The sequence below is a fragment of the Oenanthe melanoleuca genome, chromosome 1A (assembly GCF_029582105.1).
Source record: "Oenanthe melanoleuca isolate GR-GAL-2019-014 chromosome 1A, OMel1.0, whole genome shotgun sequence".
Lineage (NCBI taxonomy): Eukaryota > Metazoa > Chordata > Aves > Passeriformes > Muscicapidae > Oenanthe > Oenanthe melanoleuca.
The window spans coordinates 5727853-5749332 of NC_079334.1; the positions used below are offsets into that span (position 1 = coordinate 5727853).

Genomic DNA, 21480 nt, shown 5'->3' on the forward strand with positions numbered 1-21480 from the left:
CGGTGGCTTCCGCGGCCGCGGGAAAAAGTTTTTCGGTTGTTTTTTTTCCTTTTTTTTTTTTTTTTTTTTTTTGCACGACGTTGCCGCGGATCAGCGGCACCTCCGCGTGCAGAGCTGGCACGCTTCCATTTATTATTGATTTAGGGAGGTTTGTTTGTGTGGTGTTTTTTTTTTTTTTCGCCTAACGGGACATCCCCACCGCACGCCCAGCACCGCGGTGCCCTCGGTTGCTCTCCCCATCGCGGGGCGCGGGGCCCCCGCATCCCTTCCCCGCCGTGCCCCAGACATCACCCCACAATCGGGGCACCCGTTGTCCTCCCCCCCAGAAAAAACCCACATAAATCACAATCGCCGCATTGTGGGGCTACAAAGCCAGACGGGAGCGCTTATGAATTTAAGTTTGGAGAAGGAAAACGTGCGCTGACACAACACGCTCCCTGTTCGCGGGAGCAGCCAGGAAGGGGAAATGAATGGTGGAAGTTAAAGAGCCTTTCATTGCGGAGCGCGCCGCAGCGGGTCCCGCTCGCCGTGCCCCCTCCTCGCCGCCCCCCAAACCGAGCCCGGCCGGGCACGGCTCTGCCCGGCCCCCGTGACCCGGGATCGCCGGCCGGGGCCACACACGATGCCCGGCAGCTCCCCGCAGCCTCCGCGGACGGGACCGGGGGGCGCGGGGATGGGTTTGTGGGGAGATGCGTTTGTGGGGAGATGCTGCTCTCTGCTGTCCCCCGCTCCAGGGGGATGGGGCCGTGTCCCAGCCACCTTTTGGACTCCGGCGAGAGCCGGCAAAGCTGCTCCCACCCCTCCCATCCGCTCCGGTGCAGAAGGGCGAGCGCTGGCCGGGGAGGGGGCGCCGGTGGCCCCTCGCCCGCTTTGCCGCGGTGCCGGCAGAGCCCGAGCGGCTCTGCCTCACCCCAGGTGATGCGGCTCGCTCTCCCCCATCCCGCCGGGCTTGCTCTCGATGCCCGGGCATCATGCGCCCTTAAAATATAATCTGCCCGGTAACAATCAGCGCGCAGCGGCGAGAGCCCCAGAGCTATTGGCTATGCAAATAGCGGGAGGGGAAGCGGCGCCCCAAAGTCCCCGCTCGCACTTTTAAGGCGGTATTTCCGTGCCCGCCGCCCCCGGCCCACCCTCCGCGCCGGGGGGATGAATGAGGGGCGGCCGCTGCGGGGACCCCGCGGGGCTGCAGCAGCGCCTTCCCCTTCGGGAGCCTCTGCTCTGCCGCAGCCGGCAGAGAGTTCGCAAAGTTGTCACATTTCGCAGGCGGGGAGCGGCTGCCGGCGAAGTGCGAGCAGGGTGGAAGTCACCCTGTGTGGGACATAGCTCCTCTTACCTCCCCCCTCCTCCCCAGCCAACCTTTCTCGCTCGTCCCTCCCCTCCCTCCCTTCCTCCCTCCGCCCTCCCTCCTCCCTCCTTCCTCCGCTGCGTTTCCTAGAAAGTTGTATCGGTGTGGCCGGGCAGCTCTAACACGGTTCGCCCGCTCGAACCGCGGGTGTGTGCCGGACGTGGTGGTTGTGGCGGAGATTTCAGCCCGGAGACGCCGCGGAGCCCCCACCCCTCAAGGGTTTTTTTGGGGAGTTTGCTGTTAGCGGGGAGTTGTGTCCCCCTCCGGCTGCAGGGTTAAGGGGGTGCCGGAGCAGGGAGAGCGAGAGACATGGATCTGGCAGCCTGCTGTGCCAGGACATTTCATACTTCGCCCCCATCGTCTGGGTGGGCACCGAGGGGAGCCCGCAGTTCCTTGCAGTAAGAAAAGGAGAGGGGAAATTGATCGGGACGGGCTCCCTCAGAAGGCAAGTGTGGAGCGGTTTTAATTTGGTTGCTGGAAGGAAGCAAAAGAGAAGCTGTCATTTGTGTCTGTGTGTCCCTATACGAGGGCCTCCTGGTTCCTTGTTAGCTTATAGAGAGGGGAAAAAAAAAAAAAAAAAGCGTTTGATGTTACGTCTGACCAGCTGCTGTTCTCCATAATAACAAGAGAGAGAACTGCCTGCCCTGCCGAGTTGCGTCACTTCGCTTCAACTTTAGGCTAGAAATCAAGAGAGGGAGAGACAAGTTTCAAGGGAGGCAGGAGCGAGCTGGAAAGCCCTGTCGTCTTCCTCCCACCCACCTACCCCTCCTCCTTTACCCCTCTCCTTTCTCCACCCCCTTCCCCCCCTCCCAAAAAGAAAAAAAAAAAAAAAAAAAGGAAAAAAAAAAAAAGGAAAAACCTTTCCCATCAGAGAAAGAGGGAGATCTCTTTGGAAACATGGAGCTGCTGTGCTGCGAGGTGGATCCCATGAGGAGAGCTCTGCCTGACCCCAACTTGCTCTACGACGACCGCGTTTTGCACAACTTACTAACCATAGAGGAAAGGTATCTGCCCCAATGCTCCTACTTCAAGTGCGTCCAGAAGGACATCCAGCCCTTCATGAGGAGGATGGTGGCCACTTGGATGCTGGAGGTTCGTACACCCCGGCCCCTCTGCCCCTGATCACCGGGTCCTTGTCGCTGCCCCTCGGGTGCGGGCAGGGGCGCGGGGGACACGGGCAGCCCGCGGGGGAATCGCCCTTTCCGGGGGGCTCGGGGTGCGGGAGGGGGGGAAGCGCGGCGTGTCGGATGGGGGGGAAGAGAGAGAGAGTTGTAAAAGTCATTGCAATTAAAAGCGAAGAAAATCCGCCTCCGGGAGCGCCTGCGATCGAGGCATTCCTGGGAAAAGGCAGCAGCGCCCGGGGCAGGGCGAGGATCGGGGGGCGCCCGGTGCGCCCCGCGTTCTGCCCGGCCGGGGTTCCGCGGTTCCGTGCCCACGTATGCATTGGGGAGGACGTGCCTCTCCTCGCCATGTTGCGCTGCATGCGGGCTCTGCTCGCAGCCGCCCAGCCCGGCTGCCCCCGCTGCTCGCCGGGGGGCTCGGCGTGCCCCCCGCCCCCGCCGAGCGGGACCCCCGGTGTGCCGGGGCCGTGGGGCGAGCGCCGAGCCCCCCGTTCGCCCCGGGGCTCCCGGCGCGGCGGCAGCGGGCCCGCAGCCCCGCAGGCTCGCCTGCCTTGCGCTGGCCCCCACCGGCCATCCTTTGCCCCTTCGCATCTCCTTTGGGGGGGACCTTTCCCGAGCCAAACCCCGCGGGTTGGAAAGCCCAGACTCCCCGCTTGGTTTTCATGTGCGATTTGTGCTTTTTCTCCGCGGCTCCGATTTTTGGTAAATTTTTAAAAAGAATTTTGCTGCTCGCTGCCTGCTAAAAGGATCCAGGCGGCTCGGGCTCTCTCTCCACCCCACCTCGCCCTCGCTATGTCTCCCGTCCTTCCCCCCCAGCGCGGGATTGGGGGCGCAGGGCCGGGGGACACCCGGCGGGGGAATTTTTACAATTGTCGGAAACGATAGGGGATCGTCCCGGGATGCCGCCAGCCCCAAAACCGGGACCGCCGGGGTAGTTTTGATATTTTTATCGATTTTTTGAAAATATGACGAAATAAAAAAAAGAAAAATTGGGTCGCAAAAAAAAAAAAAAAAAAGTCTGAGGCTGCTCGCTTGCTGCTGGATGGGGCTTTTCGGCTCTCCCACACAGTGTCTTGAATTCATTTCTTACTGAATGAACTAAAGGAATGTGAAAGCCGATTGACAGCCTTCCCAGCCTCTCCACAGATCTCCCCCTCCCCCAAAATTTAGCTCCCCGGGAAACAAAAATAGGAGCAAAAGCAAGGGAAGTAGTGGTCTGCTTGGTGGGTTCACTCATTTATTTATTTTTTTCCTTGTCTCTTTCTCTCTTCCCATCCCCGTTTTCCCCCCGACGCCCCATCGTTCCCTCCCCACGCTGCTCCCTTGCAGGTCTGCGAAGAGCAGAAGTGCGAAGAAGAAGTTTTCCCTCTGGCCATGAATTACTTGGACAGATTCTTAGCTGTGGTGCCCACTCGGAAGTGCCATCTGCAGCTGCTGGGGGCGGTGTGCATGTTCCTGGCCTCCAAGCTGAAAGAGACAATCCCCCTCACAGCCGAGAAGCTGTGCATATACACGGACAATTCCATCAAACCCCAAGAGCTGCTGGTAAGCAGCCCCAATTCCTCCTTCCTGTGCGGCACAGCACCCAGCGCTTCGCCACCCTTGTAGGAAAACCCACGCTTCCCTGAGCGGCCGCGGAGTCTCGGGGGTCACCGCTGAGGGCGGGGGGGACATCCCTGGCCTCGCCTGGCAGCGCATGGCGCGCCTGTCCGCGGGCACGGGCTCTGCCGGCGGTTCTGGGGCCGGTCCCCGCCGTGTCCCCGCCGTGTCCCGCCGTGTCCCGCCGTGTCCCGCTGTCCCCGCCGTGTCCCGCTGTCCCCACGGGGGGACCTCGCCGGGCGCACGTGCACGGGCGGGCGGCGCGGCGGCGCCACCTGGCGGCAGACACGCGGCGGTGCCGGCACCGGGGGGGAACCCGGGATGTTCGAGGGGAACCCGGGATGTTCGAGGGGGTCCAGGATGATCAGGGGACCCCGGGATGCCCGAGGGGACTCCAGGATGCTCAGCCATGCCTGAACACCAACTGATGCCCAGGGAGCTCCACCTGAACACTTTGAAGGATTTCTTCACTATGCAGTGATCAAGCACTGAATAGATTGTCTGGATTGTGTGGATTCTCCCTCACTAGGGATATTCCAGCATTGTCTGGACACAACCCTGTGGCCTGTGCTCCTTGCTGGAGCAGGGAGGTGGCACCAGGTTGCCCCACTGTGGTCCTTTCCAACCTGACCCATGCTGTGTGGTACAGCTCAGTTAAACCACCTCATGTCTGCTGCTTCTCTCAGTTAAGGTGCAGTGGAAGAAGAAGCAAATTGATAATTACTGAAATAAGTGATGTGCACATCATGATGTGGAGCACTGAACGTGCACCAGGGCCCCTTGGTGACATGGATGCTAGGTCAGAGAGATGGCTGCAGCCATCTGAGTTGCAGGAGAATTTTTCCTATGAATCACTGGGAATTCCCCTTGGGGAGGGGTTGGGGTTGATAGCTCATGCTTCCACTGAATTAAAGAGCCTTGCCCTTAAACTCTGCCTGGCTGTCAGGGCCATGAGGTGTCCTGTTGGTGGCACAGATGGGCAAGGGAAGTGCCGTGGCCTCCACGTGCAAATATGCAGGATGATGTCCCTACCTTCGTGTGCCACGTGGATTTAAGCATGAGTTTAAAGTCCTTCCTTTTATTTGGTCCTCTGGGTTGACTGTCCTCTCTCAAAACCTCTCACATCAGTAATGCTGGGAAGAGCAGGCCTGAGTTCACATAATCTCCCTTATACTCCCAACATTTTACAGGTTTCCTTGAGAAATTAAAAAACCCCATCTGGTTTCTGCAGCCTTTTGCATATATGTGAGATTTTTTTCAGGCCATGGAGGGCTCTGTCATAATCCAGCAGGAATGTCCTGTAGGAAAGTAACTTGCTGTTCAAGTGGGCATCTATTCAGGGAAACGACTGCAGAAATGGCATTGTGGGGTCCATGTTTATGGTTTCTCAGCAACGCTGGTTGATGTCTCTGCGGCTGCAAAATTAAAGGACTTTTTTTTTCTTTTTTTTTTTCCCCTGACTTGCCAGCTCTGTGAGCTCAGCTGGGGCTCCCCACCACGTGGGGCTCCATCAGGCATCATCAGGACTTGGGAACCAGCGCGTGGAATTTAGTTAATGGCTAATAGCTGATGGATGAGACAAATGCGAGTTGGAAGCCTGAGCTCTGCTCGCTCTGTGGGGCACTGTGAGGTGTTCAGGACTCGGTTTAAATGTTGAAGCAGGCAGGCCATGCACCCCATGGCTGGATCTGGTGATCCAGTGCTGTTTGCACATGGAATCCCATTCCAGGGAATGGCCGGTAGTTACGGACACGCCCAAGTTTTCCTTTGATTGCAGTGGGAGTTTTGGGCGTGCAAAGAATCTGGGAATGGCTCCTACATGATTTACTGGCAGATAATTTACACAGGCTACTTCTTGGCTGTGTTGTGTGCGTTTCCTTTCTGCAGAGCCTGTCTTGGAGTAGTTAAAGCACCGTCAGATTTATCTGCAGGACCTTTGGAGTACAGTTTTGGGAGTGAATGCCATCAAGCCAACTTCCCCAGTTGTGAAAAAAGGAATGTATATCTAGGTTATTTTTGTGCATGGCTGTCCCTAGGGCTTTAAATGGCTATAAAGTAAGGACTATAGCCATTTAAAAGAAGTTACTAGGAAAGGACCACAGTGACCTTGGCAATATCTAATTGCAGGCTAAACTTCTGGGTGGGCATTCAGCACTGGATAAAAAAAAAAAAAAAGTAAAACCTTGGCAGGAGCTGCCAGGTCTCATTATTTTCAGTAGAGCCTGACATTTCTGGTGTTCAAAAAAAAAAAAGAATATAAAGTCAACAACTTCAAAGCAGTAGAGGTGTATGGAAAAAAGGGTCTAAGCAAAACAAATTTAGCAGTGATAAATAATAAGAAAAAAGGAGAGGTTTTTCACAGGCTTGCTTATGGCTTTCCTTCTCTTTTGCTCTCCCTGTCCCCCTCTGCAGGAATGGGAGCTGGTGGTGCTGGGGAAGTTGAAGTGGAACCTTGCAGCTGTCACCCCCCACGATTTCATTGAACACATCCTAAGGAAGGTGCCTCTCCCTAAAGACAAGTTGCTTTTGATCCGGAAGCATGCACAGACCTTCATCGCCCTGTGTGCCACAGGTAGGCTCAGCTGCTCTGGCATGGTGTGCTGGGAAGGGCAGATTTCTTCCTTACATGATGTGGAAAGAGGAGCTAAATCCCATGGGGATGTTTGCAGAGGGTGTTGTGAGTCAGGCCCCAATTTTGTAAGGACAGAATTCTTGCACTAGTGACCCGTAGTGCAGCTGAGGTGTGTGGTGCTTTTGAAGTGAAGTCTTGTAAGGCTGGATTAGACCATCCTGGGTTTTACTTTGCTTCTTTTAGAGGGCCATGGGTCATTTGTAGGGACAGCTCAAAATACAGAAGCGGTTATGGCACATTAATCCAAAATGTATTGAGCTAATGCATTGAATGAATGTGTTCATGAACTTTTCATTAACTGGGCTCTGTCCAGATAAAAGGTAAAATTGTGTGTCTTAACATTTATGTGGTACTACCATATCCATGAAGCATAGGGAATGGCAGTTTAGAAAGTAATTACTTTTTAAAAAAATTTTAGATTTTTTTTCCTAGCTTCACCCCAAGAAAGCAATGAAACTACTGTGTTTTGTAGGGAGCCATTACACTCTCTTTTCATACAGCTGAACACAGTTTCTGAAGATTTAGATGAGAATAATTCCCTCTGTGGAAGACAGGCTTTTTAATTTTGACCTGCCTCCAAAACACTGGTTTTTGTTTCTATGTTATTTTGTTTTTTGGGTTTTTCTTCCCTCAGTTACTTTTACAAAATGACCTTACTCTGAATTTTCATCCAAAGGTTCAATGGTAAGGCTACTTTTTAGGAGTTAGACCTGGACTAGATAAACAGCATGCAGTGTTTTCCAGAGTCATTATCAGGTAGTGGATGGCTCAGTGTTTGAATTCACCAGTTGGACATACCTATTCCTTTGTGATTGGAATTGTTCTGCCAGCATGTTTGCAGAGGGGAAAGGAAGGCTGGGTGCAACTTTTGGGTTTGAATGTCTGCTTTTCTTGGTCTTTAAGATGTAGTGACTACTTTTACAAAGTTGGCCAATTCTTCCTACCTCAGTTGATCTGTTTTAGAGATTTGTATATGGGCTGTGTTAGGGTAATTGACTTTTTGGTTGCCATGATGCTCACTTTCCCTTCTTTTCCTACTGCTGCATCTCAAATTCTGGTCCACAGTCCTTTGCCCTTAAAGTTTCCCATATAACCAAACCATTGCAAGACTGTGGGCTGTGAAAGAGTTTCCAAAGTCCATGGCTTCTTTCCACTCCATGAATTCTTTGGTGATTAGCTCCATGCTCCAGAAGTCCTTTCACTGAGATCCAGAGCAGTGCCCCCTTTCCAGCCTCAGCCCAGTCATGCTTTTCCCTCATGTGTGTCCCTCATGTGACCTGCCTCTCATGTTATATGTCTCCAATGCACGAAATGAAGTCCTTTGTGTAGAGTTTAAAGAGGCACCAAGTCAAGATTTTCTTCTCTTAAAGACATAATTGCTGAGTGCAGAGCTTCCCAAAAGTGAGGGCACTGTGGTGCTGGCTGGAGATTTTCTGCTCATCCCATTGTCCACAGAACACTGTGTAGCTTTGAGGAGACCCACAAAACTTTTTCATTTTGACAGCAGAGATCTTACCCAGGCACTCAATACCACATTCCCATGTTACCTGTGAACTGCTGCCTCAATTTCCATTGTGGAAATGTTGTTGTTACTACAGAATTTCCCTTTCACTGCCACTCTTTGAAGAAAAACCCCTTCTCATCACACTTCCTTCCAGATCCAGTTGTCATTTCCTTTTCTTGTCCTGTTTGCTGCAGAGCTCTCATCAGCCTCTCTGTTTCTTCTTTCTCTTTTTCCCTCAGAGCTGCTGCTCCCTGCCAGACTGGGTTAAGCCTGGTGTTTCATTTCCCCATTTGCCTCCTTTCAGCAGTAGGACCTCCTCTGACATGTGGCTCCCTCTTCCCTTGTTCCCCATGTGTGTTTTTTGCCTGGGTTTGACTCTTTACTATTCCCAGACCTGACCTGGCTGCCTGGCTAATAGCTCTGGTCTGGAGCACAGCAGTGAATCTCTTTCTATTTCCTGATTCATCTCAGCACAGCTTTCTCTGCATTCAAGTACTTTTCTTCTTTAAAGTATCATGCAAAATCTGGCATGTTTCGAGCTTTTCTCCCCTAGCCTTAGCTCTTCTTCACCAACTGCTCCATTTAATTTCCCAGGAAAAATGTTTTACCAGAAATTCCCAGGTGTTCCCTGCCTGTACAGAGCTGGCTTTGATGTCAGTCCTGCAGCATTTAGTGTCAGCAAATGAAGAGGGCAGCAGCCATGAACAGTTACTGGGTGTTGTGCTGGGTGTGTAGGATCACTGTGATACTCATCCCTGCTCTCCTTTCCATCTGAATGTTGCCCAAAAGGAGGTGATATTCTGTTCTTCTGCATATTCCATTTAGTCATGTTTGGTCACTTTGGTACTCTCTCTGTTTCTCTGCCTTTTTTTGAGCCCAGTTCCTGAAGCAAGCTGTGTGGATATAAACCCACAGCCTCTCCCCAGCCCTTGCAGTGATTAATGATTCACATGATCATGACTGGAACTGGAATGTCTGCCTCTTTGCCCTTGGTCCCATCAGAACATACAGCTGCTGAGCAGGACAGAAGCTTGTGTGTCCTCTGAATAAAGAGTTTCCTCTTTCACTGCTCTGCACTTACTAAGGTTTCAGGGGTCTCCTTCTCCATTAGGAGGGCATGGAAGTGGCATTTTCCTCCAGCTGCCTGCTCACTGTACAGTAAGAGTCATGGATGGACACTGTGCACTGGCATAGCCTGATCTATCACCATGTCATTGTTTCTTCATCCCACTGGTGGCTTCCTGTGCAAGCCAAAATCTCCTTCAGAAGGTTTCTGAATTTTCAAGGCCCCAAGAGGATGCATTTGGGGCCACCTTTAAGAGGTGCTTATGGCTTCTCTCTTAAGAGGAGAGACTGAGGGAGCTGGGCTTGGTTAGTCTGGAGAAGACTGAGAGAGGATCTATAAATGTGTATCAGTATCTCCAAGAGGGTGTCAGAGGATGGTGCCAGGCTCTTTTCAGTGGTGCCCAGTGACTGGATGAGGAGCACTGGCCATAAACTGAAACACAAGAAGTTCCACCTCAACATGAGGAAGAATTTCTGTACATTCAGGGTGGCAGGGCCCTGGAGCTCTGTTCTCTCAGGGGTTGGTCCTTAGCCTGTGCTGAGCTCCAAGCCAGGGCATCACTTCTGGAAGGAGTGGGAGAGGGCAGTAGTTGGTTACAGAGGTGTGTGCAGAGCCATGCTGCTGCTGCAAAGAGAACTGTGCACTATTTCCTTACACATATTTCAGTGTGCCCATCATTTGTTCCTGCAGCCTCTTCAGAGTCACAGATGCCCAACTGCTTCCTTGTGTTACACTCTCAGAAGCTGTACATGCCACAGGTTTGGTTCAGGATACCCCTTTTTATGTGAGAGCCTGTAAGGGACTGGTTTTTGAGGGAGGGTGGCCTGTCCATGACAGGCTTTCAGAAAGAGGAGCTGTAATGGAGACAGTAATCTCTGTGAGGAGCCTTGCAGGATTTTGGTTGAGTGGCAAGCAAAACCTGGAAGCAAAACTTTGCAGACTTGCAGAGATGGAAGGCAGCTTGTGTAAAACCCTGGACATGATGCTTTCTGTGCCTCAGCTGAGTCCTGTGGCAGGTGGGATGTGCCATGGTGGGTCCAGCATCTCAGACCTCAGAGCACAGAGGCAGAGAAAGAGCAGAAAATGTCAGCTTTAAATCAGTTTCATACGGTGTGCCAAACCTCTGCCCACTGTTTCTGGGACATTAATCATCTACACTTGAAAGCTGAGAAGGCTTTTTTAAACTCCTGGGCCAAATCCTGCATCCTTCTTCAGACAGAACTTCTGTGGAGGTCAATGGGAGTGTTGTCTGAGCAAAGGCTGCAGGATGAGGTCTGCAACCCTGGTAATGGTCTAAGGATGACCACACAGAATGAGGCCTGTTTGCTCCTCAGCATTCCTGCTGGGCAATTCTACTCTGCATCCCCTTTTCATCCAGTGTAAGTTACTGCAGCCTTCAAAGTGTGGTACAAGTTTTATTTGAGACCTCTTCTTTGCACAGGGGAAGAATGAAACCTGCAGAGGCTTCATTATGCAAACGTCTTAAGAAATAAAATGCATGTTGCAAAGTGGCAGCATTTTGCAGGAACTTCTTAAAATAATAATTTGCACTAATTTACTGCTAGACAAAAGAAGGCTCTTGCTTGTTCCAGGGAGAGGCAGCTCATATCAGTATATTGAGCTTTCCAGCCAGTTGGAGCCATTAGAACCAAGGAAGTGCCATCAGCAAATAGTCAGGACCTTGGGAATGTTTCATGACAAGTCTGGCAAGAGGAGGTGGAAAGAAATGGAGAAAGAGAGCATGTGCTGATACAAGCTGGCATCACTCTGGAGCTGCCCTCCTTTCTACCAGCTGCAGGTCTGACATTTTGGTGGTTCAAGCAATGGCATCATCCTAATCCTTGGTTAGGAAGGTGTAAAATAAGTGCTAATAATAACCAGTGCAAAAAGTTGTACAGAAGTAGTATTTGCCATCAGCTAATGAGCCTATTGTTGTGAGTGCTCCTCTGCTTTGCATGGGTTGTTCAGTGTGTTTTCCTGTCTTTCCCTCTCTTGGATGGTTGTGTTGAAGCATTACCATTTAGGATATTTCAGCTGTATAAAGGCCAAATGCTGTTTGCTTTACTGTAGTCCAGGATCAGAGTTAGATGTCTGCCCTCCCACCTACTCAAAAGATGGAAGCACTTCTGCATCCTGGTTTACTTGAATGTTTTGTGTTTGCTTTGAAGGGCTGAAGAGTCATCTGGTTTTGCCTTTAAAAGTAGAAATAGTTAATGTGAGGAAAATTTGCAGTGTCTTGGAGAAATACAAGAGCAAGAGAAAAAATGGCCATTGCAAATACAATCAACTGTATTAGAAAGAAAAAAGAGTACCACACTGACCCTGGAACTGCGTTTGGATCAAAGCAGACAAGAATTAAATTCACTACTTCCATTGTTTATCTTAGACTTCTCTTTTAAACTTAGATAGTTAAATATAGATCCATGCTTGTCTTCTTAGTACAGGCATTGGCTGGCTGAAGTCCAAGGCTGGCTGTGACCATTATCTGTATAATTTTAATGTATCAATACCTGTTTTCCTGATGGAGGTAACATATCTTTTTTCCTCCCCTTTTTTCCCCCCCACCATGGGAAGAATTACCTTCCTTAAGACAACAGTTGCCAACTCTGTAAAGACAGCAGTTTCCAGCTCTGTAAATAAATATCTATCAAATTACAGAGATCAAAACTGGCTGCTGAAAAAATGCCCAACCAGCAGCCAGATCAGTACCATGGGTTGTTTTAGTAGGTAGAGTTCCCCCACCTGACTTTGACACACCGAGCACGTCCAGCCTGGGTATTTGTCAGTGCTCTTCTCCTTCCGACGGTTTTATTTGTTGGCTGCAAGTTAAGGCTTCCCCTTGCAGGACCTCTCTGGGTTCCTTCCTCCAGTTCCCTTCTGCTTTGGACTGACTGTCAGCCTTGCATTTTCCTGGCTTGAAGGTAGTGAAGACCACTGGATTGGGAGGGAGCCAGCAGAACAGCTCAGCCGCAGCGCTTGCAGCCTTGGAGCCTCGGCATGGATTACGTGTGCTCCACTGGCAGAAAAACCCCCTCGTGCCCTGCCTGTGTCAGCTCCAGGCTCAAAGTGGGGGACAGGCTCAGGGTACCCTGAATTGGCTTGATGACTTTGCCTGGCTGTGTTTCAAAGGGTGCTGTTTCTTGCCCTGCCTTTATTTTTTTATTTCCAGAGCTGGAGTCGGGTGGGGTTGTGCAGGGCTGGTCACTTGTTTTTGAGGTTGTTCGGGAAATAGGTGATACTAAAATGGGGATGGGATGGTTTCTAGTGTTTATTGCCTGGGAATAGAAAGTAAAACAAGTTTTGCTTTCTAACAATCTAGTGTCTTCCCTTGACATGTTCATATGCTCAGATTCTCATAGACCACGTGCTGTGGCACTGCTTCTCTCACTTAAAATGAGTCTCTTTTGTACTTTTCCCGTGGAATGGCATAATCACAGAACCTATTAGGTTGGAAAAGACCTCTGAGATCATCAAGCCCAGCTATAAGCCTATAAATCACAACAAAGTTAGAGTCAGAGCCGTGCTTTAGATGCAGGCTCGGGGTGCGTGTTAACCAAGTTTGCACACAGAAGGATTGAGCCCATAGCCTTGCTTCAGGTGTCCAAGGAGAAGAGCTTTTTGTAAAATTCCAGGTGTCCAGAGAGAAGAGCTTTTTATAAAATTCCAAGTGTCCAGTAAGAAGTGCTTTCTATAAAATTTCCCCTTTTATCATCTCCTACAAGAATTTGCATTAAATGCATATGTTTCGGCTCCCATTTTTAGGTTGTCTCTCTGTGCCCCCCACCTTTTTTCTCTGTGCCCCCCCCCCTTTTTTTTTTTTTTTAATCTCAGGGCAAATTTTTGAACCTAATTTGGAGGAGCACAGTTTTACCTGGGTGAAAACTGAGTGAGGATAGCAAGGCTTGTCTTGTTGTCATGGTAGAAGCGGAGATAGAGGTTTATAATTGAAAATAGCATGTAAAAAAGCTTGTTTTGAATTTCTCAATGGAATCTAAGAGACTTGGGGGGGGGGGGTGGTTCTGCATCCCCTCAGATATGGTACTTAATATTTATGCTTTCATTGCACCTTGACAAACATTTCACGTAGTTATTGCTTTGCTTGAATATGGAAATATGTTAATTATGGCCTTTATTGCGCTGCCTGCTCTTTTCCTCAGCCTTTTCTATTCAACCCTCTAGGTGGCCCAGCACAATGTGGCTTCTTTTCTTTCAATGAGCTCTTTCCACACTAATAGGGTCCAGGGTGATGTGGAGAACCATGTGCACAAAATTGGTGCACCACCCCCCATTCCTTTGTGGGCATGTCAGGTTAAATTCATATCAGCAGGAGGGTCACTGCCATGATTTTCAATAGCTCGAGATGAGGTGATGACTTCAGACAATGGTGCCACACTCTCCAGTTGGAGACACTTGCCTCACCAGTTGCAGTAGTTAATTAATATGCTAAAAATAGAAGCCAGTGATACAAATCGCTGCCTGTTGTACAACAAAGACTGGGCATGTGTAGCTTTGATAGCCAAGTTTATGGTGCTTGTTATGGAGGGAAGTTAGTTTAGAGCTAGAGGCAATGTAAGACTTTCTGGATGCTGAGCTTTAGTCACTCTGGGCCTCTGGCCATTCGCTGGCTGTCTCATTTGCATTATGAATGACATTAAGGGAGCTAACAAGGTTATTGGGCATAGAAATGTTCGCATGTGACCCCACGTGGAAGCAGACCTACAGCAGTGCTGGTTGGCAGGGACACTGTGCCTCTTTATTCAGCTTCCTAGGAAGACAGTTTGTGGGAGTGGATCTGAGATCAGCGGCGAGCACACCGGCGTTCGGATAGCGCCGCGGTTGTGATGCCAGACCAGGGATTTCAGGGGGCAGGTGGAGCTCTGTCCTGGGCTCAGCCCTTTCTGCCTGCACCACCTTTTTCCTACATCCTGCCTGAAACTCTGGACAGGGAGGGGAAAGTTATGGAAAGTCAGTTGTTGCCTGTAGTTCCCGTGTATAAGTTGGAGATGGTTGGTACGTCCAAGACCAAACATGGAAGTTGATTCCCAGCTTAGAGGTGTGGTTATCCCTTCTGTGTGTTTATATAAATCCACCTGGGGTAAACATGAAAATTATTTTGATCATAGAATAATTAAGCTAGGTGACGACCTCAAAGTCATGGACTCCAACTCTAACCCAGCACATGACTCTAAGTGCCACATCTGCATGTTTTTTTGAACACTTCCAGGGATGGTGACTCCACCACTTCCTTGGGCAGTTGGTCCAGTTCCTGACCACGCTGAAGAAATTTTTCCTAATATCCAGTTTAAACCTCTTTTGGCATGACTTGGGGCTGTTTCATCTTGTCCTGTCCCTGTTCCCTGGGAGCTGAGCCTGACCCAACCCCGGCTGTCCCCTCCTGTCAGGGAGTTGTGCAGAGCCAGAAGGTCTCTCCTCAGCTTCTTTTCCTCCCTCAGCTCCTCCTCATGGAAGTGTAATTCCCCTTCCCTCCCCATGTGCTGAGATCAGCATACTCAGGGCTGTGTCCTGCACTGAGAATTTGGTAGTCAGGGTTCTCCTGTTGTCTCACTCGTTAGTGATTTCATTTCCAAGAATCAGCTTTCCTGTGTGCAGTGGTTTTTTGCTATTACAATTGTGCATAAATTATTATTATTTTTATAATAATGGCAGTCCGTATTCCTTACTTCAGCCAGTGGGAATTTGCCCTTCAGAAGTGTCTGTCAGAGTGTGATGTCTGGTAGGAGTTGTGCAGTCTTGGGCTTGCAGGTGGGAACCTCCTGGTGGCTTTGTGAGACAGAAAAATCCATGTCAGGGTTTCAACTGCTCCTTTTGTCTCCCCACTTCTAACACCATCCCCCTTCTGGTCCATCTGGGTGAATGTTGTGTCCCAAGTGCCATTCTTACTGGACTGTTTCAATCCCAGGGATGTATTCCAGCCTGGAGAAGAACATGCTGTCTCCACAGCTATTGAAGTACGTGCCAGCTCTGAATTTGGGAGGCTGAGAACAGCTCTCCATGTGTCTAAAACCTCAGTGGTTACACAGACATCAGCAGGGCTACAGAATTTGTGAACAGAGGGGATTTGGGATCTGCAGCTGGGCAGTTTTCTGTAATCTGTTTCTATTGATGGAATGCATTGCTTGTGGTTTATTTCTTATTATGTATTACTTTGGATTACTCTTCCTTCTACTCCAGCTCCTCCAGATGAAAGCTGGTAGAAAAAGGTCTGCTAAATACTGAAAATTGGTAGAGAAAGGTTTGTTAATGAGTTATTGTTGAACCAAAGAACTTGCAAACCAAGTTTCATTTTAGGAATATATCAGGATGTGGGAGATCTGGTACTTAGTGAGATAAACTAGTTGCTGATAAACCAGTGTCTGTGGAAGTATCATAAACCATAAAACTTCCTTATAAATATCACAGGATTTTGTTTTAATTTCTCTTCTGATTTGGCAGATGTGCGAGAAGAAGTTCTGAAGTGTATTTTCAGCTTGTTTATTAAGAAGTAGTAGTAATGACAAGTGTGATCTTTGTTCTTTGATTTCATAGCTATGGGCTGTAAGTGTTCTCACTTCCTAATTGCTAAGGTAGTAAAGATGAACCGTTAATTAAAATCCCTTTCCCGGACAGGTCTTTAAATGCTCGAATTAATTAACTCTTTAAAAATTGACGTGACTAAAAATCTCATTTTGGGCCTTTGTGATACCTTATTCCAGTTAGTTTTCTGGTTATACAGAGAGGCCTAATGTGACCAAGACCCAAATTTCTGACATAAATTACAGAAAGCCTCCTTCTTCTCTTTCCTTTTCTTTAAAACTAAGGAAAGACTATTAAAAATTGTCCAGGTTTACTTTATGCATCAGTGAGAATAAAAGACTGAGCCGCATTTCCATTTTAATTTGCAGGTCTGTTCCCCCTCCTTTGACTGCTTGTGATGAGCAGTGTGACTAATGAGCTCCATGGGACCCAAAAGAGTGGCACTTTTCCCTTTCTTCTACTTCCCCGGGTTTTATTCTTGGGTGTGGTTTTTTTTATGTTGCTTGCCTCTGATGTTTTGCAGCTTTTCTGGTCTGGGCTTGGACTAATTCCCAGATCTGTTCTTGCAGATTTTAACTTTGCCATGTACCCACCATCAATGATAGCAACTGGAAGTGTGGGAGCAGCCATCTGTGGCCTTCAGCTCGATGATGGGGACAGCCTCACGGACCTCCTGGCCAAGATCACAAACACAGATGTGGTGAGTGTCCCACATTCCTCTTCTCCTTTCTCTTCCCAGTGTGTAGTGGGGAGCTGGGTCTGATCCTGAAGCTGAGTGGAGTGAAGGAGGGGGGTGCTTCTGCAGGGAGTGAGTTGCAGGTGTGGATCCAGCACTTTGGTTTGAGTCTCCAAAGCTCCTTGATCTCCTGGAATTCAGTTTTTATTCAGGCTCGGTGAGGAGAGTCTGTTTTGCCTGCCCAGGCTGGTGATCCAGCAGGATGAGTCTGCCCAGGAGCCCTGGGTGATGGAGTGAGCAGGCAGCATTGCCTGGGGCATAAAGCAAACCAGGTGTTGTGCTGCTGTTGGTCCTGTGCTTGCAACCTTGAAACTGCACCTCTGGCCCTCCTTCAGGTATCACCTAACAATTCTTGGCTTGGAGGAAGTGAATAATGAGCTAATTTCAAGGCAGGACATTAGACGGGCACAACTCAAGCTATCCTTAATATGTGCTGATTTATTGTTTTTAATTCACAGAGTAAATATGTGGCATTATTACATCTGTGATAGCATTGCTAAATGAAGATTTGGGTTTGTGATTTCGTTAAAAGAAGTAATTAGTCCATTTTACTTAAAAGGGGAGAATTTTGATATTTCTCTTTTTTTCTTACAATCAGATTGATCCTAATTTTCAAATGCAGTTCTGGAGTTTCCCAGTTATTTTAATTCAAATTGGATTTGCACAGAAAAAGGAATATTTCCAATTCAGAGTGCTTGAAGTCTGAACCAAAGAATCACAGAATGGCCTGGGTTGGAAGAGACCTTAAAGATCATCTCATTCCAATCCCCTGCCATGGGCAGGGACACCTTCCACTATCCCAGGTTGCTCAGAGCCCCATCCAGCCTGGCCTTGGACACTGCCAGGGATGGGGCAGCCACAGCTTCTCTGGGAAACCTGTGCCAGGGCCTCACCACTATCACAAGGAATAATTTCTTCCTCATATCCCATCTAAATCTTCTCTCTGTGTCCCTCTGGAGCCATTCCCCCTTGTCCTGTCACTAATGCATTTTTGGGAGGAATATTTTGCTTGGTGTTTTCTCTCTGAATTTTGCATTGGAAAAATATAAAAGGGCCCAGGACTGGAAGCTTCCATCCCAAATGATAAAACTTGAGAGAGAGAGAAATGGGGTCTCAGAGAAGCATGAGGCAGGCTTAGCAATAGGTAGTAATACCAGCCTCATGTGTAAAATGTATTGTTGGAAAAAATGTACTGTCTGGATTGTGTAAGAGCTGGCCCAAGGCTGTGCTAATAAAGAGTAAAGACTATTGTAATACATTTTACACTGGAACTTAATTAAAGTTGAATGAAGAGCTTCAGTTCTCTCACTTCCGAATTTCTGATGCCTGAGAGCTGTTCCTGCAGTGGCACAATTTAATTCATTGTCACTGTGTGAATGATTTTGTTTTCTAGTGGGGGCTTAGGGAAGAGGGAGAAATGAGAGTTGCTGGGCTCTAGGACCATCATGTGGGAGAAAAGTGGGGAAGTCACAGACATGAACAGTTCTGCAGAGGAAAACCTTCTGGCCCCCTGTGCCTCGTGGTAGCCCACAGGAACCATCAGGCAGCTGGGGAAGAGTCCTTCCCAGCCAGAGGGTGCCAGGGCTTCTGCTTTTTTTTCTTTTTGTTTTGGAGTGTGTGATTGCTTAGCATGGAAACAGATGATAGGACTTTCCCACTGGCTTTTCAAAAAATGTCACTGTCTGAGGTGAAGCATGAAAAATCTCAGCTTCAAAGCTGCAAGCAGATGAAAAGAAAGAATGGTAATGAAACCCTGATGCAACTTAAGTGCAGTGAGCTTTTCTGAACTTTCACTGTTTTATAATGATAATTTAAGGGTGCAGTCTATTTGCTGGGAAATAACAGCATTTAACCAGGAGGCTGAAATCAATGGTGTTATTTTAGATTCACATTAGTGTTACTGAGACTGGAGTTTGGCATTTACAACTAAAATGAATGCTTTTAATGGATGTTTCATTAAGAATTAGACCAAAAATACGTTATTAATAAACAACATGTAATTTAGAGCCCAGCTGTTGGGTAAGCAGACAACCAGCACGAGTGTTTAATTCAAAAACACATTGGTGTTGGATATCCTTGTGTGAATCCAGAGAAGTGCCCCAGACCTGAGATGGGGTTATCCAAGGCATCCTGGCTCTGTCATTTTAGGGATAACCAGTTATTTCTGGTAAATAGCTGGCCTGGGCTGTTTGGTGAGGGCTGAATTTCAGGCTGGAGAAAGTGTGACAACAGGGCCAGGCAAACCCTGGTTTCATTACTCCTTCCACTGACCAAAATGAACAGCAGGGAGCTGCTCTTGGAGAAGCTCAGCAGCCTGAAGGGTAGTGAAAGTAGCTCTGCATGGTGCATCTGAACTGCCTTCTCTGATTGTTACTGTCCCTAAGAGCCACTAAGAGCTAATCCCACACAACTGAGGGACAGGATTCTTCCCTTCTACTCAGAGCAGGTCACAGAATTGATAAAGGGAACTGGTGCAGCTCCCCTGTGGAGACAGGACAGGAGAGTTGGGGCTGTTCCTCTTGGAAAAGAGAAAGTTGTGTGGAGACCTCAGAGCACCTTCCAGCATCTGAGTGGGTTACAGGAAAGCAGGAGAGGGACTTCTCATCAGGAACTGTAGTAACAGGACAAGGGGGAATGGGTTCAAACTGAAAGGGAATAGGTTTAGATTGGATATTGGGAAGAAATTAGGAATTAGAATTAGAGTTAGAATTAGAGTTAGAATTAGAGAGGGTGGTGAGGTCCTGGCACAGGCTTCCCAGAGAAACTGTCTGCCCCATCCTTGGAAATGTTCAAAGCCAGGTTAGATGAGACTCTAAACAACCTGGTCTAGACCAAAGTGTCCCTGCCCATGGCAGAGGGGTAGAAAAAGTTTACTTTCACAGTCTGTTTGAACCCAAACCATTCTGTGCCTCTGATTCTAACTTCACACAGCTCTGCAGGATGGGGAGTGCATGTTCCAGCCTGTGCTCCTGCCAGAGGCTGGGAACATTTCTTTTGTTCCTTGAAGAGGAGAGGCTGGTGAGCGAAGAGTTAACAGACCTACTGGCAGGAAGCTGCAGAGCTCCCTGTGCATCTCTTGGTGGGTCATTGCAAAGGAAAAATAAACAGCTCAGGAAGTCAGGAATTCCCATAGCATCCCAGACCAGCACTCCAGTGTGAGCAGTATCCTGTCCCTGGTGGAGGCAGCTGCTTTGGAGGAGGATACAAGCATCCCTGCTGTGCACAATTACGGGATATGAGGAAGGATAGCTGCATGGGTAGGGCACATTTTAAGACCTTGCAATCAATATTCTGCTTTGCTTGAGGCTTTTTCTGGGGTAAATCTATTCCCTGACTTCCTGGAAGAGCAGCCATCCAGGTTGCATCTGGATGGCACCCAGAGTTGGTCTCCCCAGCATCTGCAGCCAGGGAGAGGTTTTCAGGCAGAGACAATGCTGGTATGTGGGCAGAAGTCATCCCTGAAAGTCTGTTCCCAGATGGTAACTGGTGTGTATTGAGTGGTTTGGAAAATCTAAAGCATATTTAAGGGTCTGAAGTAGAAAAAAAGTAAGGAACCAAGCATTTTTTAAAGGCTTGTCGAAAGAGCTGGCCGTGAGCCCTTAAAAATGTGGAGTGGGGCTGTTCTGAAGACTGGATCCATAATAAATGGCATTTAAAATATCTCCACTTACACGTGCCACATATGTCAGTGCAGGGATTTTTTTTATTTTTTTTATTTCCAAGATCAGAGACATCCCTTCATAAAGATCTGCAGATTTCTGCACAGAAACGGAAGTGAAGACTCCCCATGCTCAAGAACTGAGAGCTGCAATTAAAAAAAAAAAAAGGAAATCTATCTTGAATGGATCACATTTGAACATTGTCCCTACAGCACATACACCATTTATCCCCTCCTTTGTAGTGCCTAGAGCCTGTGGTTTTGGAAGCAAGAAACAGGACTCGCTGTATCTTATCCTGCCTTATTTGTTGCAGACCGCATTTTGTATGCAAGGAAACAACAGGCGAAATAGCCTCCCAGAGAAAGGAAGAATGAGATAGTTTCCTAAGTTGTCTTTGCCTGAGTTGGCAGCTGCTCCATTTCATTCAGCTTTTTGTTCCCCAGTGAGTGCTGTGCGTGTGTAGCAACAATGGGGTGATGCAGTGACACCGCGGGCTCATGGCGGAGTTCCGTCGGGTCCATTGACAGGAGCGGCTCCGGAGCAGCTCCCATGGCTCCAGCAGGGAATCCCTGCTCGGCTCCTGCAGCTCTGTAACGCAGGCAGCTCCTCCCAGCTTTTGGAAAATCTCCTTTTGCACTAAACAGTCAGGGTGGTTGTTACAACAGCATAAATCCTGCACCTTTCCACCTTTCCGCTTTTCCGCCTTTCCACCTTTTCACATCTTCAGAGTATTACCTGGTAGAGATTACCAGAGATCCCAAATCACACTGAGCAAAGAGTATCATGGCATCTGCCCCTGCATACTGCTGGTGTGTTGGCTTTACTCCCTCTTTTCCCAGTTCTGAAAACATTGTTCTCTCCTATTTGCAACGAGAAATACCCGCAGCAGCAACAGGAAACCAGACAAACTGAGGGGTGAAGCAAACAGTGGAACTGAATCTAGAAAAGACACTGTTGAAACTGCTGAAAAGACCAAAAAATTGCAGAGAAGAATGCCGTGCATTTCAGTTTCTTAATGTTAGTCAGCTTATTTATTGCATTATTGCAATAATGAGGCAACAGTAAGTGGAGAAGCTCTGGCATTTTGTTGTTTATTTGTTTTGTTTTTTGAATGAAATGTCCTTGTTAGTCCACATGAAGTGTCCTTTTCAAATTACTATTTTCTGTACTTCCAGATGGAAGAAGAGACATAGACACTTATCTGTGATTGATATTCTTTGTTACAGTAGCAAAAACACACATTCAGGAGGGAAAAGATTTCTGTTTTTTAACTGCATCCATTAG

General features: G+C 48.5%; 1 protein-coding gene across 1 annotated transcript in view; it reads left to right on the forward strand.

Moving 5' to 3' along the window:
• Nucleotides 1-1179: 1179 nt before the first annotated feature.
• CCND2 (cyclin D2) overlaps nt 1180-21480 on the forward strand; it is a 28544-nt gene continuing 8243 nt past the window's right edge. The window contains exons 1-4 of the mRNA XM_056515624.1: nt 1180-2437; nt 3796-4011; nt 6478-6637; nt 16371-16501. Of these exons, the coding sequence (XP_056371599.1) occupies nt 2243-2437; nt 3796-4011; nt 6478-6637; nt 16371-16501 (702 nt within the window). The 5' untranslated portion in view covers nt 1180-2242. The remainder of the gene's footprint in view (nt 2438-3795; nt 4012-6477; nt 6638-16370; nt 16502-21480) is intronic.